The sequence below is a fragment of the Panthera leo genome, chromosome E1 (genome assembly GCF_018350215.1).
Source record: "Panthera leo isolate Ple1 chromosome E1, P.leo_Ple1_pat1.1, whole genome shotgun sequence".
NCBI classification, from domain to species: Eukaryota; Metazoa; Chordata; class Mammalia; order Carnivora; family Felidae; genus Panthera; species Panthera leo.
Window position 1 is genome coordinate 40,252,366 of NC_056692.1, and position 26,265 is coordinate 40,278,630.

General features: G+C 47.0%; 3 protein-coding genes across 4 annotated transcripts; 1 reads left to right on the forward strand and 2 right to left on the reverse strand.

The window, feature by feature from the left end:
* Positions 1 to 235: 235 nt before the first annotated feature.
* On the reverse strand, positions 236 to 11,481 carry NT5C3B (5'-nucleotidase, cytosolic IIIB). 2 transcript variants are annotated; one of them, XM_042917226.1, is made up of 9 exons: positions 8,215 to 8,320; positions 7,868 to 7,966; positions 7,220 to 7,289; positions 7,087 to 7,133; positions 4,956 to 5,041; positions 4,378 to 4,467; positions 3,283 to 3,445; positions 1,960 to 2,160; positions 236 to 843 (listed from the first exon to the last, which is right to left on the reverse strand). In XM_042917226.1, the coding sequence occupies exons 1-9, from the start codon at positions 8,224 to 8,226 to the stop codon at positions 709 to 711; spliced, it is 903 nt and encodes a 300-aa protein (XP_042773160.1). In that variant the 5' UTR covers positions 8,227 to 8,320; the 3' UTR covers positions 236 to 708. The 2 variants fall into 2 exon arrangements, with proteins under 2 accessions (XP_042773160.1, XP_042773161.1); XM_042917227.1 differs by lacking the exon at positions 8,215 to 8,320 and adding an exon at positions 11,379 to 11,481 and having other exon boundaries at positions 237 to 843.
* KLHL10 (kelch like family member 10) lies at positions 8,966 to 14,619 on the forward strand. Its single transcript, XM_042917224.1, has 5 exons — positions 8,966 to 9,330; positions 11,480 to 11,969; positions 12,683 to 13,300; positions 13,813 to 13,962; positions 14,205 to 14,619. Exons 1-5 carry the CDS (start codon positions 9,137 to 9,139, stop codon positions 14,577 to 14,579), a joined length of 1,827 nt encoding a protein of 608 aa, XP_042773158.1. The 5' UTR covers positions 8,966 to 9,136; the 3' UTR covers positions 14,580 to 14,619.
* Positions 14,620 to 14,800: 181 nt separating this feature from the next.
* On the reverse strand, positions 14,801 to 25,767 carry KLHL11 (kelch like family member 11). The gene is made up of 2 exons (XM_042917223.1): positions 25,027 to 25,767; positions 14,801 to 20,262 (listed from the first exon to the last, which is right to left on the reverse strand). The coding sequence occupies exons 1-2, from the start codon at positions 25,569 to 25,571 to the stop codon at positions 18,681 to 18,683; spliced, it is 2,127 nt and encodes a 708-aa protein (XP_042773157.1). The 5' UTR covers positions 25,572 to 25,767; the 3' UTR covers positions 14,801 to 18,680.
* Between the last annotated feature and the right edge of the window lie 498 nt (positions 25,768 to 26,265).

Genomic DNA, 26,265 nt, shown 5'->3' on the forward strand with positions numbered 1-26,265 from the left:
CTTCGGCTCAGGTCATGATCTCACGGTTCGTGGGTTCGAGCCCCGCGTCGGGCTCTGTGCTGACAGCTCAGAGCCTGGAGCCTGTTTCAGATTCTGTGTCTCCTTCTCTCTGTGACCCTCCCCCGTTCATGCTCTGTCTCTCTCTGTCTCAAAAATAAATAAACATTAAAAAAAAAAATTTTTTTTAAAAAAAGAGGCACACGCTCCACTGCCTGAGCCAGCCAGGTGCCTGTGAATTCGGTGGTTTTGAAATTCTGTGCCATAGAGCCCTAGTGGCTTCTTGGAGATTCCTGCTCCTCCAAAACCAAGAGGTACGGGCTCTGCCCTGCACCCCCTGAATCAGAACAGCTGTTTTTTTTTTCCCTTTTTTTATTTAGATCTGTTTCACACATTAGATTTGTTTGAAGCACAGCTTTCCGTGTTTAAAAATTTGGGGAAAAAAGAACCCCTGGGCTAGATGGTCCCTAGTTAGAGTGCTAACACCCTGCAGGTCCCATGTTCACCTGGTGGACCCTCCCACTGCCGGGCAGGGCTTCCCGGAGCCTGGAGCCTGGGTGCTGGGAAGGGAGGGAGGGGCACGGGCTCCCCAGCTGCACCACCCTGGACTGTTCACTGCCCGCCCTGGGAGAAGCAGTACCCTCGGCAGGACGGCCTCTTGGCGAGGCTCCCACCTCTCCACAGCCCCCCGCGCCTGACCCTGGCCTGCACTCAGGAGCCCTGCATCTCTATCCAGTCCCCGCGGTGCAGGATGTGCTGCAGGAGCCCGTTGACCACGTCTAGCGTCTCGTCCTTCTCCAGCACGATGTCATAGGAGTCCATGTAGCGTTCCCGCCGCTCTGCCACCTGCCCCGGGGAAGGGAAGATCGAGAAGCCCCAGAATGCCCTGACTTCTGCCTCTGCCTCCCTGGCACCTAGGGCAGGGGAGGGAGGGCATCCGAGCTGCAGCTCGACGTTACAGGGACCTGCCCTTTGGATGGCAGTGGGTACAGGGTGCCACAATTGACCCTTGGGTCAATGTCCAAAGGACAGCACAAGGATTGAAATTTAAAAACCAGATGTACTTCTAACCCAGCTGGATTGAGTTTTCCCAAGGCTCAAGCACTCTGGAGGTCTTCAGCCCCTGCTGGCTGAGGGGAGGACTGGTGGCCTTCTAGCCTGACACCATACTGTGCCCCCTTTTGACCATTTCGCCCCCTGTCAGCCTCTGGTCTGTCCTTGTGTTTTTGTTCTCTGAACTGCAAACCCACCTCCTGAATACTGACATCTCCTATTTCAATCATATTTTACAGGTATGACTTAGGAGGACTTTAATCAGCTCTACCAGTTCCTAAACTATGTCACCGTGGGCAGATTAACCTCCTTGCCTCAGTTTCCCCATCTGTAAAACAAGGCATATTAGTCTCTACCTCAAAAAGTTGCTGTAGGGATTAAATGGGTTAAGATGCCTGGAACATGGTGGCACCAAATAGTAAGTGCAGGCTCCAGTGACCCTGTCTCTGAGTCCCACTGTCATGCCATGTGCCGAACCCAGCTGTCATCACGGGGTATCTCTTTTGTTTTCCTGCGAACATGGCTCGTAGCTCACCTTAGTACCTCTAATACTTAACAGTGACTAGCACACAGAAGGTGTTCGCTAGGCATTAGTTAACAGGGATTGAAAAAGGAACAAGCCAGGGCTCCTGTGTGGCTCAGCTGGTTTTAGCATCTGATTCTTGATTTCGGCTCAGGTCACGATCTCATGGTTGGGTTGAGATCGACCTGCACTGGGCTCTGTGCTGACACGGCGGAGCCTGCTTGGGATTCTCTCCCTGCCCCTCCCCTGCTCATGCTCAGGGGCTCACATGTGTGCACTGTCTCTCTCTCTCTCTCTCTCTCTCTCTCTCCCAAAATAAACTTTAAAAGAAAAATAAAAAAGAGAAAGAAGCAAGCCACTAAGATAGGGTCTGGTCCCATACCCACCTTGTCATTTAAGAAGCCAATCTTGAGAATGTTCTCCACGCCAGGAACCCCATCGGCCATAGTGAGGTCCCCCATGGAGTCCCCCAGCAGGAGGATGTTGGTTTTGCCCTGAAGCTGCTGGAAGTACCCGGAGTTCTCACAAATGGAGCTGTTCTTGTTGTATGTGTGTATGAGCTGGCCCTTGAATCCCTGTAGGAAACCCTAAATAATCAGGAGACAGACAGAAGGGCTATAGGGACCCAGCTAGAGCCAGTGTTCCACCGTCTCTGTCGCAGAGAAAGGGGAGTCCTGCGAGCCACAGAAATGCCAAAACCTCGCTGTAGTCTAAACCAGGGGTCGGCAAACTGGGTCCTATAGGCCAGACTGGGCCTATTTTTCTAAATTACGTTTTACTGGAATACAGCCAGGCTCATTTGTTTCCATCTTGTCTGTGGCTGCTTGTTCTTTCACAGCAGAGTGAATTGACATTGCGTAAATTTACGTTGTGTAGTTGTGACAGATCATAAAGTCCACCCCACAAAGCCCAAGATATTTACTACCTGGCCTTTTACAAAAAAAGAAGTTGTTACCCCTGATTCCAACAAACAAGGACCACCAAATAGTATTGATCACCTACTCTGGTGGAAGCATGAAACCCATGAAACAGGCGCTGTTCAGGCTACATGTGTGCTAACCCCAGCTGCGGGCCACGTCCTTGCCACAGGTTTAAGGGACGAAAATTCCAGCCATTGGTTTTAAGGGGAAGAAGTCAGAGCAAGGGTGAGTTGGAGCAGCTGACCTCTGGCTCTAGGAAAACAAGTCAAAGTCTAAGCCCTTGAGTACCTAGGATGGCATAGGACCTAGGGCAGTGACATGGGGCCTGGCTGAACCCCGGGGCAGAGAGCTGTCAGCCAAACACCAAAAGGTAGGTCCTTCAGAAGTAACTGTCTCTAGGGGGCGCCAGGATGGCTCAGTGGCTTAAGCATCCAACTTCAGCTCAGGTCATGATCTCACGGGTTCGTGGGTTTGGGCCCCGCGTCCGGCTCTGTGCTGACAGCTCAGAGCCTGGAGCCTGCTTCGGGCCCCCTCTCTCTCTCTCTGCCCCTCCCCGACTTGTGCACGCGCATGCGCGTGCTCTCTTTCTAAAAAATAAACAAAAACAAAAATAAAGAGGAAATAACTGTCTCTAGCTGGCATAAAGAAAGAAATAACTGCCTGAAGCAAGAAGCCAGCATGCCTTCCCTCCCTTCCCTCCCCAGGTCAGGGCTAACGTTGCGGGTGCTGCCCCCAGGGCTGGCGGTCCCCATCCCTCTCCATCCCCAGCCTAAAGAAGATCTGGCTCACGTCTTCATCAAAGTCCATGTAGTTAGACACAATGTGGATGTTGGGGTGGAACACTTTCATCTGTCGGATAATCTCCTCCAGGATATCACCAATGCCCGCAGAAAAGATGAACAGGGGAATGTTGTTCTGGTACAGGGTGTTGAAGAACGTCTTGTATCCCTCCCTGAAAAGAGATGAATGGATTCTGCCTCTTCCACCAGTCTTTCTTTTCTCCTTGGGTGATATATTTTTAAGTTTTTTCTTTTTAAAAACATTTTAGATTGCGGCATAAAATACATACAGTAAATGGTTAACGTGCACTAATCTTAAGTGTTCGACTCAACTAATATTACATATGTATACACCCATGTACTTACTAACCAGATCAAGGTTCCCTTCTGTCCCTTCCCAACCAACGCCATCCCCTCTCATTCTCCCTTCATATCACCGCTGATTAGCTGTGCCTATCCTTGAACTTCATATAAATGGGCTTTTGGTTGGTTGGTTTGTTTCTGCCTTATTTTGTTCCAGCAAAATACAACCAGGCAGCTCTCTGGGGCAGCTTCATTGAGGAAACACCCGAACCCCACCCAGGCACTTACTGGATCTGCATGTGTCTCTACTCTCTTGGCTTTTCATGGCTCTCCCCAGTTAGGACACCCAATCCTCGAGAGCAGGCTCTTCCCTCTCTGTGCCCTCACCCCTCCTCCAGTAAACATGCCAGCAGAGAGAGCTGCACTGGGAAGGCCACTAATGATCAAGAATCCCAGGCCAGCCAACTCCCATGTCTAGATTAAGAACGCCAGCCACCATGGTGACCCCAGTGTCTTTTTACCATTGGAGAAAATGAGCTAGATGCTGTTTGTTCTAGGAGAGCAAGGCTTGGTCATATTCATAATATATCCACTGGCAATAGACAGCTTCCTAGGATGCACCCAACGCGGGAAATCCTTCAGCTGTATCCGGAGAGGAAAAGCAAGACCTTCTTTGCAACAGCCACTCATGGTGCTATGTCTCTTCTGGCTCCCCCAGCAACTAACTCCCCTCTACTCTTTCCCAGACTCTTTTTTTGGGGAGCAAACCAGTTTCAAATGGTTTCCAGAGCAAGAAGCTTACCTCAGCATTGCATTGGACTCTCTAACCACCTGGGCTATCTGAAACTTCTGAATCTTCTGCTGGCACAGGAGATCGTGAGCTTTGGTCCACCTAGAAACGGACACCCCACCAAAGACCAAATTCAAATCACTAAGTAAGTAAAGTGTCCTTTCTCTTTTCAGGGCCAAGTCCCCTTCTGGAAGGATTAAGGGAGGCCTCATCCACCATGCCACTTCCTGAAGACTCTGGCTGTCCTTAAAAGGAAGAGGGTAAGAAAGCCACACCACAGCCACAGGAACAAGGGTTGGGTGAGCTAACTGCTGAAGTCAGAACTCTTCTGAATCCCTCCCTCGGTGACCCCCACGTTCTGGGGAACTGGGGCTCCGTCCAGCAATACTGGTTCCAATAGGACAGTTATCTCCCAAAGCACTTATCCGCCCCCCCAAACCAAGGGGCTTCTACCTCATTCCAAAGACTCTTAGTGGGGCCCCACTCTAGCAGTGGCCACAGGTCGCCCCACGGTGGCTGGACAGTTTGTTCTAATAGGTGGACCAGTCCACCATGAGGGCCAGGAGCGGCTCAACACCACCGTCACTTACCATTCTACCATATGAGGTAACTTCTCTTTGACGGTCCGGTGTGGGTCAATCTCAATTGGGTAATAGTGGTGAAGGAGCGCTTTGAGCTGGAACATCCCAATGAAGACAAAAGCCGTTAGTCTGCATCAAGTTTTCCCCAGCAAAGTCCCACCGATTAGCCTGAGAAAAAGAATCACCTAGAAGATGCAACTCTGTGTAAGGGAGTGACCGATCTGCACAGCTGGTCATCCCATGAGGTCTAAGAATCAACGAAGACCTTTCGCCATCAGGTGAGAAGTTACTAGGATTTTGTTGTTCTCACTAGCTCAGTCAGCAGGGTTTAACCAGTAAGAAGGGATTAATGCTATATTTCCCCAAACGGGATACACTTTCTCAGGGGGGAGGCGAGGTGACTTTAGGGGGTACGTGGATAAACAGTTTTCATTTTCGTAGTTTTAGATTCATTCTAGTGCATATTAAGGAAAAAAGAAAAAAAAAACACCCTAGCACATCAAACTCATGCTTTCACAAAGGTTGTTTCTTTTCTAAGTGAACTGCATTCAGATTTTTAATAATAGGCCAATTTAAAGTAAACTATGTAGTAAAAATCACTAAGATATGGCAAAAGTCATGGAAATGGAAGTAGAAAAATCATAGAAGTCAAGTTTGGGACCCAGCGTGTTAGTGGATAACCAACACAACACCAACATCGGGCGAACCACCTTGCGAGTAGGTACATGTACTTCTTACTAAGATTTCCTTCCACAGGCCAGGAACTTTGGCTAGGGAGGCCACGTCGGGAGCCGTGTGTCACACAGAGTCCGTCAATAACAGCACCCAATAAAAACGGGAACCGATTGGGTAAAGGATTTTAATTTTAATACAGGCACAATCTCAGAATATTATGAGAGCTAATGTGGAGTCCCTGACCACAGTTCGAAAAGAGAGTTAAGTACAAAGATCACAGACAAGGGGAGAAAGCTCCCGAAATGTATTGAGGTTCTCAATGTGTGTGTTTTTGGGGGTGTGAGAACAGTCTTCTAAAAGCATAAGAGAATTCAACAGAAGAATAGCATTTTTAAAAAAGAAAAAAGATTTCATCCATAAGCTTTGCTTTATGACTTTTTTCAGGAGCTCACCAACACCCAGAATCTTAGTTTTCCCTAGCCTCATTATCCTAAAGAGGGGACCCAAACCTGCTGTCTTATTTGTGGATACAGCTTTCTGGAAGCTGATAAGATGAGACACATGAGGAGCCACAAAAAGTGACTTGCTGAAGGTAATCGGTGTGAGAACTTGTGTAAAGCTAAAAGTGTATCTCAGAGAGACAGGTTTTAGAAAAGGAAGAGTTATCTAGAATTTGTTGCCTATCTTAACAGCAAGCAATCTGTGAGTATTGGAAAAGCTGACCAATATGACAGACCGAAAGACCACTTAGTATATAACTTAGTGAATTTCCTAACGAAATGAAGCTAAACGAAATGAGCTCGGCAGCAAGAGCTCAGCAGAGAAACGCACAGCGGGCCTGGCTCTATTCTTTATATCATCAAAGAAATAGCACAATGCAGTCAAGTGAGTTTGGGACAGAATCGGATCTATGGGAAAACCAGGCTCTCCATGTCTTGCCATATGATCCTTGAATGACATGCTTCTCCTTTCCAAGCCTCTGTTTTCAAAATTTCTTTTTAACATTTATTCATTTTGAGACAGAGAGAGACAGAGCATGAACGGGGGAGGGTCAGAGAGAGGGAGACACAGAATCTGAAACGGGCTCCAGGCTCTGAGCTGTCAGCACAGAGCCCGACGCGGGGTTCGAACCCACGGACCGCGAGATCATGACCTGAGCCGAAATCGGCCGCTTAACCGACTGAGCCACCCAGGCGCCCCTGTTTTCTCATCTGCTAAATGGAGGTAATAATGGTTCTATCCACCCCTCGGAGTTGCGGGAGGATTAAATAGAAAATGTTGAAGTCCCTTGTAAACTCCACAGCTAGCAACTGGCATCACATCCATATTCTAACCACCAATCATCACATGTGTTGGACATAAAGGAAACACTACCCCAGTGTATGACACAAGGTCCACCAGAGCCACCAAGAACCATCTGCAGTAGCACCTGATAGCCGTCTCTGAACAAAGGGGGGTGACGTACCTCATTCTGGCACTCCTCACTGATGATCTTGCTGTTATCCAGAATGTCTGCAAAAACACAGAACTCCTTTTATTTGCCACTTAGGAGCCACCATCTTGTTAAGCCCCACAAAGCAAGCTAGTATGTGACTTACTGTAAGAAGAAGGGCATCGCTTTCCGTTATATGCAAACCTGCTCAAGGTCATGTCAAAATCAGAAATAACCTAAAATGCAAAAGAGATGCTGTCTACACAGGCTCCTTCCAGTGTAGCCCTGTCTGGTGGGGGAAGATTATGCAAGGCAAAACAGCTCAGGGCCCTGCCAGTGGGCAAAGCCCTGCAGGAGCTAGGAAAGGCCAGAGGGGGGAAGGGAGAACTAATCCTAGGTAGTAGCCTGCTAAGCCTGAGGAGGCCCAGCCTCTTGCTGGAGGCTGACAGGACTCTGACTCTTGCCTTGCCATCTCTATGCCCTGGGTCCTTCCCAAGGTGACCCATCTCCATATCTGCAGCTTCCTGGGGAGCCCTTTGGCCGGGCTAGTGTGGAAATAAGGCCTTTGGGCCTGGTGCTGGGTGCTTTCGACCTAATTAGAGGAAGCGGCAGCAGGGCATGACTGACAAATTTGAAATCTAGGTTTTCGGGCAGGTGGGCTCTAACCCAGGGCAAATCGGGCGGGGCAGCCTGCTTGCCCCCCAGGCCGCTGGCCATTTCTAGGGGATGAGGGCATGCAGTGTCCACCGCAGCGCCGGCAGGCCCCCTGGGCAGGTCACCTCCCCAGCCGCCCCACCTCGCCCCCGGGCCGTACCTGTAAGCGGTCTCCCCCGCCCTTGCGGAGGGCGCCCACGATCTCCTGCACCCGCCCGGGCTGCCGCATCAGGACCGTGGCCTTCATCAAGGTGCTCACCTGTCCCGAGACCCGAGAGAAGCGCTGACCCCCGCACCGCGCTGGGCCCAGGGGGAGCCCGGGGCCGGCTCGACAGGCCTGCGAGGCCGGGCGGGGTGCGGGGAGCGGAGGAGGGGCTCGGCCTGGCCCGCGGCGCCTACTGGCCGGGGTGGCGCGGCGCGGCCCAGGCGGCCCGCTGGGGGCCTCGGAGCGCCCCGGGGGTCGGGGCCCGCCCCACGCCCCACGCCGGACGCTACCTCCCGCCTCACCTCCTCTGCCATGGCGCTCGCTGCCGGGACGACGGCGCCGGGACAACGACCGCCCCGCCGCCGCACTGCGCAGGCGTCGCCGGCCGCCGGTGGCCGAGGGACCGCGGGCCGAGGGCCGGGCGGCAGGCGGGGCCGGGGGCGGGAGGCGCCCGCGCCGGGGAGCACCCCGGCTGAGGGCTCTGTGTTGAGGCGGGTGAGGGTCCCAAGAGCTGGGGTTACCGGGTACCACTGCCTAGAGCAAAACCCCTGGCCGGAGAGGTCGTTTCCCGACTTAAAGTTTGCATGACAAAAAAGCCGCAGGAAAGGAGCGGATCTGAAGGAGCCATAGAGTGATTTCTGGAAAACATCCAGAAGGTCCTTAACCGGCCCCACTCCTCATCACAGAAGAAAACGCGCGGCTGACACAAGTCCGCAGGGCAGGAAGGCCCTGGACAGCTGGGCCAGCGTTAACTCTAATCAGCTTTACTCCCTTCTGCCTCCTCTGACTTGGTTTCCTGGAATTGAGGGTCTGGGGAGACAAGTGCTCAGCAGTGGAAGAGGGTAGCTTGATGCTACACTCATCCAGAACTGGACAACTGAAGTGGGCAACAGGAACTAGAATAAATAAAAACTCTTCTATGGTGCGGGTGATCACAGTCCTGTACTGGATTCAAGGGCTCGGAAGGTGTGGGGTGGCCTTCAGCCTGAATGGTGGGGGAGGGGAGAAGGAAGGAAGACAGGGACAGGAGAGAGTTCCAGAATCTGAGAGCACAATCCTGAGAGTGAGCTCACTGCGAGCCCAGGATCCTGGAACTTGGGCTGCCTGATGGGCCCTATATGAAAGATGTAGTAGGGAAAAGGAGTGACAGCAGGCTAAAGGGGCCCCCCACAACCCTCCCGACACCCTAGGAGAGCAGTCTCTCTCCGCTGGTCCCAGGGTGCCATGGAGATGGAGAGCGCGGTGGCCTCCACACGTTTCCACCAGCCTCACATGGAGAGGAAGATGAGCGCGATGACCTGTGAGATCTTTAACGAGCTTAGACTGGAGGGCAAGCTCTGCGACGTGGTCATCAAGGTCAATGGCTTTGAGTTCAATGCCCACAAGAACATCCTCTGTAGCTGCAGTTCCTACTTTAGGTATAACAGGGTTGCCAAACTAAGCCGAAGGGGTGCTTGGGCTTATTCTGAGACATTTTGGTTCATTTCATGTTTCCCAACCTGTCACCTTACATGAGGGACACTGTCAAAACCCTGGGCTCCTGTAGCCTGGTTCCTTTGTCTTCCTGTGTCTCTTCTGAAGAGACACAACTGGGGCTGGGGCCTCTTCTCTCTGGTTTTCAACTGGATTCCAACCAACTATTGGTGGGCCAGGTGCTTTTTTCCCTTTGATTCTCACCCTAGCATACCTTTGGGAAGGCAACCATACTGGATTTCCTACTTAAACCTAGAGGACAGTGCCCCTTCAGCTGCCCCGTGTGCCCCTATCCCAGTAGAGACCATCTCAAACAGGGTGATAAATTAACAAGGATTGAGGACATGGGAAGGAGGATGCGGGAAAGCATCAAGGAAATATTTACCAGAAGATAAAGGGAGTTTAGGCCACAACCACTGTCACCCAGGAAATGGCAGAGCTATTTTGTTCATGAGCCGAAAATGTTTGAGTAATCTATTCCGATGAACATATGATAAATGTGTCCCATCTGTTGCTAAAAATGCTCATTCATCTAGACCTACAACAGGGTCTACAAAAAGACCGGAGAGTGAATATTTTAAGGCTTGCAGGCCATACGGCCTCTGTCACAATGACTATACTTTGCCTTTATAGTGGGAGGGCAGCCATAGACAATACTAAATGAAAGGGCATGGCTGTGTTCCAAAAAAATTATTTACGGACACAGAAATTTGAATTTATTACAATTTCCAGGTGTCACAGAATCTTTGTATTCTGTTCCCCCCATTTAAAAATGTGAAAAACATTCTTAGCTTATGGGCGGTACAAAAAAAAGAGGCGGATCGAATCTGGCCCAGAGGCTATAGGTTTGTAGACCCCTGCTCTAGAGAAGAATCTGATCCATATTTCTTTAAACCACCTAGAAAAAGGAAGCAAAAATTTATCAGGGTAGGGACTTCTGTCTTGTTCAACAACTTAAAAAGTACCTAGCTATACAGTAGGAGCCCAATACATAGTTTTGGGATCGTAGTCATTTGTTCATTCGATAATTATTTATTGAGTGCTTATTTTGTGACGGGCACTATTCTGGGTACTGGAAATGATGAATAAAGAGAGAAATATTTCTGTTCTCATGAAGCTTACCTTCTAGTAGGAGGAACAGGCGTTCAATAAATAAAACACAAAGCAGATTAAGTGCTGGGGGAAAAAAGGAAGGTATGGAGAGGAGGGTGGAGATTTTAAATAGGATGATCTCTTTGCGGACAAAATGACATTTGAGCAAAGACTTTAAGGGGACGTGGGAGTGAGAAATGAGGTCTGCACAGGGGGAGCCTTCCAGGAAGAGGCAACAGCATGTACAAAGGACCAAAAATGAAGCACCTCTGGGTGCATTCAAGGAAAGCAAGGCGAGTGGGACTGGAATGGAATAAGGGGGAAGGTGGGAGGAAGTGGCCAGAGGTATTACTGGTCCAGATCTCAGAGGACTTCTGTGTTCCCTGAGAAGCGCTTTGTATAATAATACTCTGAGCCAGAAGGGATCTCAGTGGAAGGTTCTGAGTGGAAGAGGAACATAAACTCGTAAGGAGGTTGGGGTAGAACTGTAAACTCCAGAGGCATCAACGGCAGAAGCACGGGGATCAGTTAGGAGGTTACTCCCAATCATCTAGGTGAGAGATGGTGGTGGCTTGGACCCAGGAGATAGCAGTAAGAGGTGTGATCAGATTCTGGGTTATGTGTCAATTTAACAGTGCTCATTAAAAAAGCGTTACTGCTCAAGTTTAATTTCCTGAAGGAAGGTAGACTTCAGTTGGGATAGAAGAGACCTAGGTCTTACCTCCAGGTCTAGAGCCCAATTTTTCCATCCACAAAATGGGGGAAAGTTTTAGTTACCATGAGGAGAAGAAGAGTGACCGAAGTCAAAGTTCTTGGCAAGGTTCTCTTGCCCACTGTATAAAGCACGCACTCTACCCTCCCCTTCCCCTTCTTCACACCAATTTGTTTCCAGCATACTCACTGTGCACTAGCTGAGAAATTTCCAAACTCTCAACAAACAAAGGTGGGAGAGAAACTGGAGAGAAATGTTTCAGTGGCTACTAGTTTCTTTCTTCTTTCCAGAGCTTTGTTTACAAGTGGCTGGAACAACACTGAAAAGAAGGTATACAACATTCCTGGCATTTCCCCGGACATGATGAAGCTAATTATTGAATATGCATACACCCGGACCATCCCTATCACGCCGGACAATGTGGAGAAACTGCTGGCTGCTGCAGACCAATTCAACATCATGGGTATTGTTAGGGGTTGCTGTGAGTTCCTCAAGTCGGAGCTGTGTTTGGATAACTGTATCGGCATCTGCAAGTTCACAGACTACTACTACTGCCCCGAGCTGAGGCAGAAGGCCTACATGTTCATACTGCACAACTTTGAGGAGATGGTGAAAGTCTCGGCCGAGTTTTTAGAGCTCTCAGTCAGTGAACTGAAGGATATCATTGAGAAAGACGAGCTCAACGTCAAACAAGAAGATGCTGTATTTGAGGCCATTTTAAAATGGATTTCTCATGACCCCCAAAACAGGAAGCAGCATATTTCAGTTTTGCTTCCCAAGGTCAAGTTTAGTTATTTTTTTGTGGGATGCTTACTTGCTCATGTTTGGTTCATTTATCCCGGAGGGACTGTGCAAAGAGCCGCGTTCAGATGTTTGGCAGATTCCGGGGCTGTATTTACACACACTTACATAGAAGGCCATCTCCTACTATTCTGCGGAATTGTGCAATTTTCTTTGCTCTTGGCATTGCTAGTTCCTTCTGTTATATTCTTTGACCAAAATTCTCCCTGGTAGTGGGGGAAAGAGACGGCAAGGCCTTCAAAAGAATTCTAAAGGGCCTTCTTTTCACCCTTTTTTATTGTGAGTTTCCCCAAACCCCAGGCAGAAGTGGGACTAGACACCAAACCACGAGTGTCATACACAATTGTAGCCATCCGGGGCTAATTTGGGTTACTTATACAGAGAAACGTAAATATTCAATGACTGAACAATTGCCACAGCCTTTTATGGTCTAATAGTACTGCCCAGTGGCCAAGGAAGGGGCTAGCTCTGTGACCTTCTATCTAGCTCATTGTCAGCATCCAAATGTATACCACATCTGAAAAACAAATATTTAAAACTGTGAGCTGTAAACACAAAGTAAACACAAGTAAACAAACACAAAGTAAAATAGGACCCTGCTGCAATTCAAAGGCAGACTGTAAACAGGGAGTTAAGGACATGGGTTTTCCAGGTACCTTCACCTCATCTGACTTTCTGTGTTTCCTTCTCAGGTTCGCCTGGCCCTAATGCATGCTGAGTACTTCATGAACAACGTTAAGATGAACGACTACGTCAAAGACAGCGAGGAATGCAAGCCAGTCATCATTAATGCCCTAAAGGCCATGTATGATCTAAACATGAATGGACCCTCCAATTCTGACTTCACCAACCCACTCACCAGGCCCCGCCTGCCCTACGCCATCCTATTTGCAATTGGTGGCTGGAGTGGTGGGAGCCCCACCAATGCCATTGAGGCATATGATGCTCGGGCAGACAGATGGGTGAATGTCACTTGTGAGGAAGAGAGTCCCCGTGCCTACCATGGGGCAGCCTATTTGAAAGGTTACGTTTATATCATTGGGGGGTTTGACAGTGTAGACTATTTCAATAGCGTAAAGCGTTTTGACCCAGTCAAGAAAACGTGGCACCAGGTGGCCCCGATGCACTCCCGTCGTTGTTACGTCAGTGTGACAGTCCTCAGCAATTTTATTTATGCCATGGGAGGATTTGACGGCTACGTGCGTCTCAACACTGCTGAGCGCTATGAACCAGAGACCAACCAGTGGACGCTCATCGCCCCCATGCACGAGCAGAGGAGTGACGCCAGTGCCACCACGCTCTATGGGAAGGTAAGAATTGGGAGGGGGCAGACCAGGCCCAGAAGTACTTGTTTGGGGGTGGATGGAAAATAGACGTGGCAGCACCCACGCTGCAGTACTGACTCCGCAACTAGTGCCCCTTTGTAACTGTCCTTTTAGGTTTTACTCACTAAAAACCAATACATGCGGGGCGGGGCACCTGGGTGACTCAGTCGGTTAAGCGTCCAACTTCGGCTCAGGTCATGATGGTCATGATCTCACGGTTCATGGGTTCCGGCCCCACATTGGGCTCTCTTGTCAGTGCAGAGCCCGCTTCAGATCCTCTGTCCACTGCTCTCCCCCCCGCCCCGCCCCTTCCCCTCTCACGCTCTCTCAAAATAAACATTCAACGAAAAAAGCGACGCGTGCACACGTGGGAAAAAGATACTCAGAGTGTACGGACTGGTATCAGAGGGGTCCCTTTGCCACCACCATGCGTACACCCTTTCTTTCTGCTCCCCAGAAGTAACGATTTTAATAACCATGGGCCGCTCGTCACACAGGTCTACATATGTGGTGGTTTTAATGGAAATGAGTGCCTGTTCACAGCAGAAGTGTACAACACTGAGAGCAATCAGTGGACAGTCATAGCACCCATGAGAAGCAGGAGGAGTGGAATAGGCGTAATTGCCTACGGAGAACACGTATATGCGGTGAGTTTATCTTGTACCACACAAAAACGATAGCTCTGGATTTTTTTGTTCGCAAATTGGTTTACGCTACTATCGGCCAGCATTTGGAAAGCATTTTTTTCCATGGAGAATAATGGAAAGCGGGAGGTATGAAATCACTGGTCGTCCCCCCCCCCCCCCCCCCCCCCGCCCCAAGAAGGCCTCTTCCTTGGTGAACAGAAGCAATGGCTCACAGTCAACCATGTTTCCCTTGCCGTCCATAGGTAGGTGGCTTTGACGGAGCAAATCGACTTAGGAGTGCGGAAGCCTACAGCCCAGTAGCTAACACTTGGCGCACGATACCCACTATGTTTAATCCTCGTAGCAATTTTGGCATCGAGGTGGTAGACGACCTCTTGTTTGTGGTGGGCGGCTTTAATGGCTTTACCACCACCTTTAACGTGGAATGCTATGATGAAAAGACAGACGAGTGGTATGACGCCCATGACATGAGCATCTACCGCAGCGCCCTGAGCTGCTGTGTGGTGCCGGGGCTGGCCAACGTCGGGGAATATGCGGCTAGACGGGACAACTTCACAGGATTAGCACTGCGAGATGAAGTAAAATACTCCGCTTCGACAAGTACCCTACCTGTATGAGCCTCTTCATTTAGCTAATAAAGAGTCTAAGCAATAAGAATTACCTCTTTTTTTTTTTTTTTTTTAAATAAATGCAGTGTTTAAACTTGTAAGAGTACTGGAAAATGTTCAACTTAAGGGAGCCAAAGGTTGGATGAATGAGGGAGTAAGAGGGAAGGAAGCAAGCATTTGTATCCAACAGTGTATCATTAAAAGGGAAAAGTCACACGGTACAAACCAGCTCTAAAGAAATATGTTTATTTAAAACTTACATTGAGACAACTGATAGCTTCAACACAGAACAAGATAGTTTTAGGAACATAAAACAGGCTATTTTACAATGTGATGTCTCAAAAGCGTCCTAAATTCTACATCTCCTCTGACTTAAAGGGAGATAGCCAAGATTATACTTTGAGTAGAGTAGGGGCTTGGATACTGATAGCCCCCAAAAGTCACTGTGTATCAGCTTGAACTAAATATGTATTTTACAAATAACTCAGTGAGCCCTAGCACATGGACCATAGTCTTCAAACATCTAGCAAGCTTAATTTTTCACAAGTGCATTATGCAGGAGGATTAAGTGAACAAGTGCTCTACTGTATGTGCTTCAGTGTCAGACATTCGTAGTGATGCTCAGAGAGTAAGACAAAAGCCCTACGAAGGTAATCAACAAAGAGCAGTTATTTGGCTATCTAATTAAATTCCTTGAAGCGAGATGGCTACTATATTATGTTATTGTATTATGTCACTCAACTATGAGCTGTTTGGTTTCCAATGACCAGAGCACGTTATAATGTAAGCATTATAACAACAAAAATGGACTATTCTCAAGAAAGCAACAAACTGGAGTGATGGACTGTGCCAAAATGTTTGATAATTAAAGGAGAGACCAAAGCATTTCTCAAGTATTCTACAGTTAAATGGCAACCTAGAAATACCCTATTTTGCTAATGGAGGCAGGGAACCTACTTCACAATTCTGTAGACTTTCAAAAGACAGGAAATGTGGCCAACACACCCTTTTAATTTAAGCTTAATTTGAGGAAAGTACAAAAAAGTCCCTTTATCTATGTTTGATTAGGCCAAGTAACTAAAATGTATGTTTAGTTTACTTGTCTACCTACAGTACAGTGTCTCATTAGAATTATGAAGCAGAGAATGAAGTATTTTAAACATATGACATGCTACGCTAGTCAAGAAACAGAGAAAAAAGAGTGCCCTAGAAACTGCCTTACCAGTAGCCTGAAGAGTTTAAAGAGCAAAAGCACACAAGTCTTCGATCAACACTATCTTTCCAACTTCAAACTTCTGTTCTATGTATTTTAAAAGTTTTTGGTCCCAGCAATACTATATAAAACTAAGTGATAAAAGCAAAACTGATGTCAATCAATTTTGAGATTTTTTTTTAGCAAAATATTTTTGAGTTGGCACAGCAAAAGCAAAGTTGGATATACAAGATCTACAAGACATCATGCAAACGTCTGCAAGTGAGATGTACTACTTACACACTAAGCTCATGACTGACATTCTCAATATACACCACGGGTTTGTTTTTTTAAAAACCACGGTGGGGTAGGTGGAGGTGGAGGACCTCCATTCCAAGATACAAGTCACGCTAGGGATTAGGTAAAGGTATTACTTTTTGGTCCTCTTTTATCCTTCCACAAAACAAAAACAAAAGCAACAACAACAAAAGGTTCGCTTGAATACGTGTGAAGCTGTCTTTTTAGAAGTTTAAATGACCAAACACATTCTTTAAATTTTTCATCAGAAAGGAAATTTCTTTCCCAAAGAGCCACTTTAGGCTGGTTGTCATAATCAAAACCTTTCCAAATACTCTGGAAGTTATTTCCAGTTTAGAATTTCAGAATGTCAGCCTTGAACAGATTTAAGCAAATCTGGTTTCCTTTCCTATTAACAAGTTAGTTAGGATATTTCAGAGACACAAGTTATTGATGTGAAGTCACACGTGTGAATTCAAATATGAAAATTAGAAATTCAGTAATCAGGAAAACCTGCACACATCATCATGCAAGGAAGGACTTACCCCTTCTTTTCAGCCATGGCCTACGCTGCCTGCTGAGTTAAAAAACAACAGTTTCAATCAAGTTTTCAGAACCAGATTATACCTAAATCTTATGAGTTACAATTTGTCGCATCATGTGAAAAAAGGCCACCCTCCAAAAACTTGGTAGTGACAGTCTTAGAAGACAACTCAGAGATAAGATCCAAAAACCTTACATCACACCTCCTGGACAGAAACTGCCATTTTAGTGAGCTGCTGAGTTACTTCACCACTAAGAAGAGGAAGTTTGCTAGGCGGCATAGTCTATCAGAGATGAGAACATCACTCAACAAGCTTTTCTGCCTCACGTGCACAGACCTCTCACAACTAAGAATGAGGACTTCTCAGGACTGAAATGGCTTTTATTAAAATAACTACAAATGGAAATTGATAAAATGGTAGAGGTGGTGTAGGATAATATATCCTCATACAGAAATAGGACTTGAAGTTTACGACCCCCACTCCAATCTAAATTAAATGGTTTTAAAGCAGATTTCCGACACATTTATTGAAAAACTTTGTCCTAGGCAAGGATACCAACTTAAAAATTTCAGGAAAGCTCTTAGTATAGAGTCCAGGGACTAGATATTAATAGTCTTGCAGTAAATTGAGAGCCAAAATTTCTGGTTGTGCTTTTTTCCTTTTGATGTTTGATACAGTAAGAAGGTTAAGTATAATGGTCTAGGGAAAAAAATAATCACTGCACTTGGAGTTCAACTCCTAAAACAGTTATCCTGGAATGTCTAAGAAGATGATATTCTGAAAGAAATAAGAAACATATATAATGGAGCCATTTTGCAAACCATTAGAGCAGGAGTCCTTTATGTTAACTGAGTTCTCACTTGCATAAAACTTGGGAGTGTGTTAGAGAATCAGAAGAATGCATAAAAATAAATAAAAGATAACTAAAGCAATAAATTTTTAAGAGCCTTAATTATGCACCTAAATTTGGTATCCGAGGCTCAGGTAAAGTCTGAATAAAAGTCTAGGGAAACTGGATAAACTACTAGAACAGTCAGGGCTGAGAAACAGTAAGGCTTCTCTTACGCAACATTTCTCTCAATTGTCACTTCCTTCCCATTTTGAGAAAAGTTTCTTTTAGAAAGAATGAAGAGGACGCTATACAATATACTTTAGAGGACAATTTAAAACTGAAGGCATGGTTGTATCGATTGTCATAGGCATTATTTACACTCATTAACTTATCCTCAAATACTCCTGCAACTTCTGAAAAAAGTGTTTACATGTTTTAATGCCTTTGCTCAGTCTACCTAATAATACTACTTTTCTTCTTAGAAAAACAGATTTCATATACATAACGTCCTCTGTATTAAATCAATGAGCTAAAGATCAACACTCTTGCCAACTACCATCATCTGAGAGTGATGGCTCCCGGTCTAGAACGGTTGCTGAAGAAATGGAAAATACTCAAAAAATAATGGGGCCAATCACAAATTTCTCACCAGTCATCTCTTCTAAAAATAAACAAAACAGCATTTCTAGATAAACACATACAACAAAACATCAATGCAAATATTCAGAAACCATCCTGCCGAAACATTGTGCTTTTCCCTTCAAATCTCAGTCTCACTATTGCACATACCTCCTGCAGATGAGGGCTCAATGCGTAAGTTCTGCTCTTTTCAAAACCACCAACCATTCAGGAAAAAATTAAAAGGAGTATCAAAGTAAACGTGCAAATAAAACTGTTGCTTAAAGCATGTTCAAAACATCAAGTCCCTAAGACAAAGGAGTTTTCGCTTGTTGGCAGAAAAACAGCCAAGTAACTATACCTGGTTCTTCCACTTGTCATAAGATCTAACTTGGCTAGCACATCCACACAAACCGAAGACAGACAAAGACTGCACACCAACAAAAATTACCACATATTAAATCGTGTTTCCCATTCTTCAGTTTTTAACTGTGTTTCCTTTATATGGGGCAATAATCAGGTTAGGTAGAAAATAAGTTATCGACATACTTTTTCAAGTAACAGTCTGGGGATCTTCAGCCTCACAAGACAGGTACAACTGTTTTAAGCTGCACCTATTAGAGCACCTAGCATTCAATCTGAGAGCTTGGCACTCTTCGCATGTTCAGGGCGTGCCGATGTATTTCTTGCATCTGTCTGATGCGGTCCTTCTGCCACATTAAGTTTTGAGGCATAGGATATCTCTGTGTGCCATGCAAGTACCGGTACGGGATCCTCACGTGGCAAGCAGTGGCTCTACAACGAGGCTGTGGCATGGGAGGAAGAAGCATCCACCGCTTTCTTTCAGCACAATATCGGTAGGCTTCTTTCCGGTACTGTTTGTCGATATCATCGCTGTTTTTCCAGCCTCCAATAATGAAAACGTCATCTCTGTAATAGCAGATAGCCGCTCCTTCGATGCTTAGGACTTCGGGAGGTAAGCTCTCAAGGATCTCATCGGACACTTGGCTGGCAATTTTTCTTACTGCCTCTTCATTTTCTAAAGAATAACTCTTGGGACAGCATGATGCCGTCTGGTAAAAGTTTGAATTGACCACAGACATTTGGAAAAAGCAGTAATTGTCAATAAGCGGCAAAGATTCCACATCTTGCCACTGTCGAGTCTCCGTATCATAGCAGGTAATTACAGCCTTTAACCCATCTTCGGTGTCCCGGTCCACGGGAGTGCGGGCAGCGATGTACACAAACCGGTCTTCGATGGCTAGCGCTTTGACATCCCGGAGGATCTTTGGTGCTGATTCCAAGTTGTGCCATTTATCAAGCTCAGGATTATAAACAGTCACGTCTTTGAAGCCAGGGCTGAAGTTGCCATGTCCTCCAATGCTGTAGAGCTTCCCTTTGACTTCTGTTAACCCAAAAGAATGCTTCCTTGTCATCAGACTACAAACATGTTCCCACGTATTCAAATTTGGGTTGTATCTCTCCACAGTTTTAGCAAACCCTGGTTCCATCGATCCAGCAACATACACGTAGGACTCTGTTACTGCAACGGCATGTCCATCAAGGTGATTATGAATATGGGGCAGGTTTACCCATCTGTCCTCATCGACAAAATACCCCACACATTCACTTAAATAATCCCCTCCTTCTGACACGCCTCCAATAACCATGATCACGTCCATGTTTTGCCCATAGCGAGGTAATAATGAGACATGAGAGGCAGGATGCTGGAAGGTGCCAGACTGTATGTTTTCAGCTCTCAGAGCATGCCTCTCCACTGCATCGGCCACTAACTTGACGCAAACTTCATTATTGGCCACCAGCCTCTCTGGTTTGACATGCCGAGTAAGGTAAGTAGGTTTCATCTGGGACAATCTGAGCAATTTAAACAGTTCTTCAAAGTATCTCTCTCTCTCTTCAGCATTTCTCTGAACCCACTTCAACACTGTTTCAAAGAGAACCTCTTCAGAATCAACCGTGATTTCCAAGTCCGAGAGCCAGTCTCGAATGAGATGGAAAGGTAAAGTATAAAATTCTTCATCCTGAATTACTTTGTGGAAATTTCTCCGTATCATATCGGCAGCTTTCAGAGCAAGTTGGCTCAGAGTATACATGTGAGCTAAGCTATGAATGGCCACACAATTAGAGAGATGAAGTTTCTTCTTGAGAAATTCTCCACAGAATTCTTTTAAACGAATTAACAGGAACCTAAAATCAAGAAAAGAAACAAGAATTTTCAAATGTGCACATTTTATGTGGCTGCATTTTGAGAACATGCTGAAAAGCGTATTTATTTTTTAATAATTTTTTAAAGTTTATTTATTTTGAGAGAGAGGAGAGAGAGAACAAGCAGGGGAGGGGCAGAGACACAGGGGGACAGAGGATCTGAAGCAGGCTCTGTGCTGACAGCAGAGAGCCGAACGCGGGCCTCAAACTCATGAACCACAAGATCATGACCTGAGCCTGAGCCGAAGTCGGATGCCCAATTGACTGAGCCACCCAGGCGCCCCATTATGCTGAAAAGTATATTTAAAAGCATATATACAGTCATCTTTATATATATATATATATATATATATATATATATATATTTAAATTATGCATATTATATAATATATATACAACTATACATGATACATGTAACATACACACAGTGGTGCTTTTCATTATGTAAGTTTTTCTGGAACATATCCTTTAATAAAAAGTACAACAGTCAGAGAAAGAAATACCATAGGATTTCACACCTATGTGGAATTTAAGAAACAAAACAAACATGCAAAGGGGAAAAAAAGAGAGACAAACCAAGAAACAGACTCTTACCTACAGAGAACAAACTGATGGTGGGGGGGTGGTGAAATGGGTGATGGAGATTGGGGAGTGTACACTTATTATGGTAAGCACTGGGTAATGTACAGACTTGTTGAATCACCATGTTATACACTTGAAGCTAATATAACACTGTATGTTAACTATACTGGAATTAAAATTAACTTAATAAGGGCACCTGGGTGGCTCAGGCAGTTAAGCGTCGGAATCTTGGTTTCAGCTCAGGTCATGATCTCATAGTTTCTCAAGTTCGAGCCCTGCATCAGGCTCTGTGCGGAGCCTGCTTGAGATTCATTTTCCCTGTCTCTCTGCCCTTTCCCCACTTGTGCTGTCTCTGTCTCTCTCAAAATCAATTAACAAACTTAAAAAAAAAAACAATAAAAAATAAAGTACAATAGTTCCATACTTTACTTTTATTGGCAAAGGCAATTCCCAATCCAAACTTGTCTATGCTATTCCTGTCCTAATCCCTTGTCAGTCACCAGCCTTTTCTTTGAGGCAGGGTCTCAGCAAGATACTTTATTAAGCCTTGACTAGATGGTATAGGAACTGTGGTTCCTGGGAGGCTCTGTCTGTTCAAATATCAGAAGGAAGAGCAGTGGAGGCCTTGTGTTGAAGGTTTCAATCTCCTCTTCACTACAGCTTTCTCCTTGGGCAGCAGATGATGGGGGGAGGGGATGGCAAGGCAAACTCAAACAACAGTAACGAACATATGGAAGGGGTCTGGCATGTTGCTGACTAGAAGTTGTCTGCCCTCCTAAATTCATTTGAAGTTAAATTACATACCACAAGTTTCAGCTAAATCCATAAATCTAGCAGAACTCAGTCCCAAGGATGGCCACTTTGAGACCACTGCTTTAACAAGAGTAAGTCCCCAGAACTGAGAACTTTAAACAAAATATGGACTTTATCAGTCCAGGGCTCTCAATTCAACCATTTGTTATTACAGTTATCGCGCTTAGTACCCATCTAACTAGGATATAAAGATGAGTACAACAGGCTTCCTTCACCATCTTCAGGGAACATGCCATCTTAGAAGACAAAGACAAGGTAGAGTGGTAAGAGCTCTAGTGACTCTCAAAGATGTCTGGGTGCCAGGGTCACTAGATTCCCAGGCTGCTCGCACCCCCTACCTGGAACTCCTATCTTTGGCATGGCGCTCCAGATAATTCTGACACATATTCCCTTGGATAGGGTGTTTAGAAACATTGCTCGATGACAATAAGAGCTAATGTATACTAGGCATGTTCCATGTGCTAGGCACTTCCTATTATTTCCTTGTAAGTGCCCTTGAAGGTAGGTATGATCGACAGAGTAGTCGGGCGGTAGGGAGAGAGCTCTTGCCTCAGAGCTCATGGGTAAGGTTAGATATGACGGTTGCCAGGCACTTAGTGCCCATCACAAGGCAGCTGCTCAAGCAGCTGACAGATGGACAGAAGTTCAACTGCCTGAGATGTTCTCTCCTAACCCCCAACTCCCCTATAAAGCAGGAGCAAATCTGAAAAATGAGCCCACGTGAGACACAAAGATAGCTTGAGTGGGTGCAATGACCTTTCTCTACTCATTTTCATTCAACAAACCTCTCTCTCAAATCTACACCTGCCCCACCCTACCCCACCCTCTCATGAACGACCCAAACTTGGGCTATGAGAAAACAAGCAATCAGAAACTTCATCTTACCACCACCCAATGTGCCTGTAGCTTTACCCTATATTCTGCCTTCCCAGTCCAACTTTTCCATTATTAATACTGATTCTATCCCCTTCTTGATTTCAAGGACTTTGCTCCTGCAAGAATTCCCCCACTCCTGTAACATGAAGTTCTCCTCTTCCACTGATTCATTTTTCTTCAGCACACAAACAAGCTCTAGTATCTCCTATCTTAGATGGGGGAAAAAGACCTCCCTGGACTCTTCTCCAAACATTTCCATGTGTACCATTATTCTGACCCTCTTTATAGGAAGACTTAACTTAAATGGCTCCTGCTAATGCCATCGAGGGTCTCTATATTGCCAAATGCAGGGATCATTTACGGTTGACAGTTGACAGGATAGGCTACTCCCTCCTCTATACCTTTTTTTTTTTTTTAAAGGCTTCCTGTGAGACCCATCTCCTCTACTGGTTCCTCTTTAACATTTTGGAACCCCAGGGCTCAATCCTGCCCCTTCTCTGTCTACACTCTCTTCCTAAGTAATTTTTCATCCAGTCCCATGGCTTTAATTACCATCTTATATGCCATATTCCTCCCAATGTTCTTATATCCAACTGCCTATTCAGACATTTCCTGGACCCAAACCAAACTCCTGGTCTTCCCAAACTTGCTTTCCTACACTCTCCCACATCTTAATAAATAAATAACTCCATCTTTCCAGTTGCTTGTATCAAAAACCAGCAGTCCTTTCCCTTACACTCTGTATCAAATCCATCAGCAAAATTGTCCCCTCTACCTTCCAAACATATCTAGAACTGAAGCACTTATCATCTTTACTTCTCCTTCTTCAATCCAAGCCTCTGTCACCATTCCAACAACCCCCTAATCTTTTTGCTTCTGCCTTTGCAGCCCCTTCCTCACTGCCCCATCCTTTATTCATCACAGCAGAATTCTTCAAATCACATTTCATTGTTCCTCTGCCCCAAACCTTCCTCTTTCATTCAAAATAAGAGCTCAAGTCCTTCACCAGGCCAACAAGCCCTATGGAATCTGGATCCATCCCCCATCACCACCCTGGGGCCTCTCCCACCCCTCTCAACCTGCACCCATTTGATCTAGCCATGCTGGCCTCCCGCTATTCTCTGACATCCAGATAAGCCCCACCTCAGGCCTTTCCACCTGTGTCCTCAACCTGAAGCACTCTTTACCTCACCTCCTTCAGTTCTTTGCAAAATGTCTTCTTCATGAGGCATTCTCTATCTACCCAATTAAAAAACACAGCTCCTCTCTACGAGCACTTTCTATGCTGAATTTCTCATCAAAGCCGTAACAATCGTCCAACATGCCATCTATTTTAATTATTTATTGCCCATCTACCAGTGTGAGCGCAACGAGGAAAGGGACTTTTGTCTGTTTTGTTCACCGGGAAGTCCCAGCACCTTAGAACCCAGTGTCTGATCTGATGCATTAACAGGCACTCAATAGGTATTTGTTAAAATCATGTTCCTGGTAATATAATACTGCCAAAAGGGAGTCCTCCACATCTCTAAAAATGGCATTCACCTGCCTCCTAACCAGTCTCTGAAGCATCCGTTCCTGCTCCGTACAATCCATTTTCCACTGTAGCAGAATCCTCTTTTAAAATAATGAAATCAGGGGCGCCTGGGTGGCTGGGTCCGTTCAGCATCTGACTTCGGCTCAGGTCATGATCTCGCAGTTTGTGAGTTCCAGCCCCGCGTCGGGCTCTGTGCTGACAGCTCAGAGACTGGAGCCTGCTTCGGATTCTGTGTCTCCTCCTCTCTCTACCCCTCCCCTGCTCACACTCTGGTGTCTCTCTGTCTCTCAATAATAAATAAACGTTAAAAAAAATTAAAAATAAAATAAAATAAAATAATGAAATCAGGAAGTTTCTTTACTCAGCTTCCCACCTCACAGTAAAAACCAAATTCCTTATTCCAGCGCATTTCGCAAACCCTTCACCCATTAGACCCAGCTCCATTGGGTATTTCCTTTAGTTCTTTAAGCCGAACTGGATCCTGACTGAGGGCCTTGGCGCTCTCTGCCTGGAATGTTCATCCCCCATCTCTGCATGGCCAGTTCTTTCTTGCCGTTTAGAGATGGGTCTAAACGTCACCTCCTCAGAAAGGTCTCTCCTCTACCAATCACTGTCCTTTCATCCTTTTTAAATGTCAACACAGCGCTGATTACAGGCAGACTTTCTTTTTCATTGCCTTTGTCCCTCCACCTGGAATCTGAGCTCCCTAAGCGCAGGGCGCCCTCGTCAGACCGGCCGCATCCTCGGTGCCCAGCGCAGTGGCCGCCCCACCGCACACAGTAGACGCTCAACAAGCCGCAAACAAACGCATCTCGTACGGGCTCCCTCGAGTCCCACCCGCAGGCCCTGCCTCCCCGCCTCCCCCGCCCCCTCCCGGGATGCGGCCCTCGGTGGGCGAGCCTCTCCGCCGCCCCGCGCGCGGCCCCCCGCATCCCGCCTACCTGTCGGCCAACTCCAGCACCTCGTGCACGCTGCCCGTGCTGACGCGGATGCGCCCGGTGTACATGTATTCGATAACGGCTTCCACCGTGTCGGGCTCGGGCCCGGGCTCCGAGCTCCACTTGCGCATCTCCACCCTGCCCGAGCGGGACTCCGAGAACTGGCCCGAGAGCAGGGGCGTGAAGTATTCGGTGGCGGCGGCCAGCACCGAGCGGTGGGCCCGGAACTCTCGGCCGCCCGCGCCGCCGAAGCACAAGGTAATGTCGCAGAAGAGGCCTTGGCGCCGCTGCTCGTTCTGCCTCCACGACAGCTCCGAGCAGTGAGAGCTGCACTCGAAATCCTCGGCCTCCGGGCCCGGATCGCCCCCGCTCGCTTCCATTGCAGATATGCCGGGCCCGGACCCGAAGTCCACCGTGCCGCTGCCTCGGACTTCGGCGGCCAGCCCTGCCGATCCGGCGGCGGCCGTCTCCATGCTCTCCATCTCCAGCACCTGAAGAGATGCGGCCGCTGCCGCCGCCGCCGCCGCCGCCACCGCCGCCGCCGCCATCTTGACGCCGCCGCGCCCGACCTCCGCAGTCTCGGAACGATTCAGCCGTTCTGGTGCGACACAGAGGAATTCTGGGAATAAATAGTGGGCGCAGGGCGGAGCTGGGCGCGGCTAGTGTGCGCACGCGCGGCCGCTCCCGCCCGGAGCCGCGCCACGGTGGAGAGAGGTGGAGAGAGCTGGAGAGAGCTGGAGAGAGCTGGAGAGGGCTGGGTAGGGCTGCCCCCCCCCCCTCCCCGCCGACCTCCCTCCCACGTGTCGGGTCTCCTTCCCGTCAGAGTGGCACGCTCTTCGTGGTCATTTTGTAGGACAAAAGCCACCCTGGCCCGTCACCCATTGTTAGTGTCTCGGGTGGCGACAGTGGATTTTTCAAGATTTAAAATGGCTTTGGAGTAAACATGAAAAAAAACCTTGAAACTGAGCCCCCGCTCAGTGGACGAGGGCGGGCAAGTTACTCAGTATCTCGGAACCAATTCATCTTCTACAAATAGGATAGTTATCTGTTAGGAGAACGCTTAGGGATGCTTGTGTTTTACGTAATGTTTGGTCCGTAGTTACTGTTCCAAACATACTTGTTTAAAAGATGAATAAAAGTCACTTTGGGGTTTTATTAAGCAAGGGAGTGGCTCCATTAGATGCATGCTTTAAAATATCATTGGTGGCTGAAGAAATAATGAAAAAGTGGAAGTAGGGGCAT

Excerpts from the sequence above, each read along its gene's own strand:
- NT5C3B (XM_042917226.1), bottom strand. Across the intron at positions 5,042-7,086 it reads GTGAGGAGTGCCAGAATGAG|CTCAAAGCGCTCCTTCACCA; the intron begins GTACGTCACCCC and ends GGGATGTTCCAG. Across the intron at positions 2,161-3,282 it reads ACATGGACTTTGATGAAGAC|GGTTTCCTACAGGGATTCAA; the intron begins GTGAGCCAGATC and ends CTGATTATTTAG.
- KLHL10 (XM_042917224.1), top strand. The coding sequence starts at position 9,137 with ATGGAGATGGAGAGCGCGGTGGCCTCCACACGTTTCCACCAGCCTCAC. Across the intron at positions 11,970-12,682 it reads TTTCAGTTTTGCTTCCCAAG|GTTCGCCTGGCCCTAATGCA; the intron begins GTCAAGTTTAGT and ends TTTCCTTCTCAG. Across the intron at positions 13,963-14,204 it reads ACGGAGAACACGTATATGCG|GTAGGTGGCTTTGACGGAGC; the intron begins GTGAGTTTATCT and ends TGCCGTCCATAG.
- KLHL11 (XM_042917223.1), bottom strand. The coding sequence starts at position 25,571 with ATGGCGGCGGCGGCGGTGGCGGCGGCGGCGGCGGCGGCAGCGGCCGCA. Across the intron at positions 20,263-25,026 it reads GTGCTGGAGTTGGCCGACAG|GTTCCTGTTAATTCGTTTAA; the intron begins GTAGGCGGGATG and ends TCTTGATTTTAG.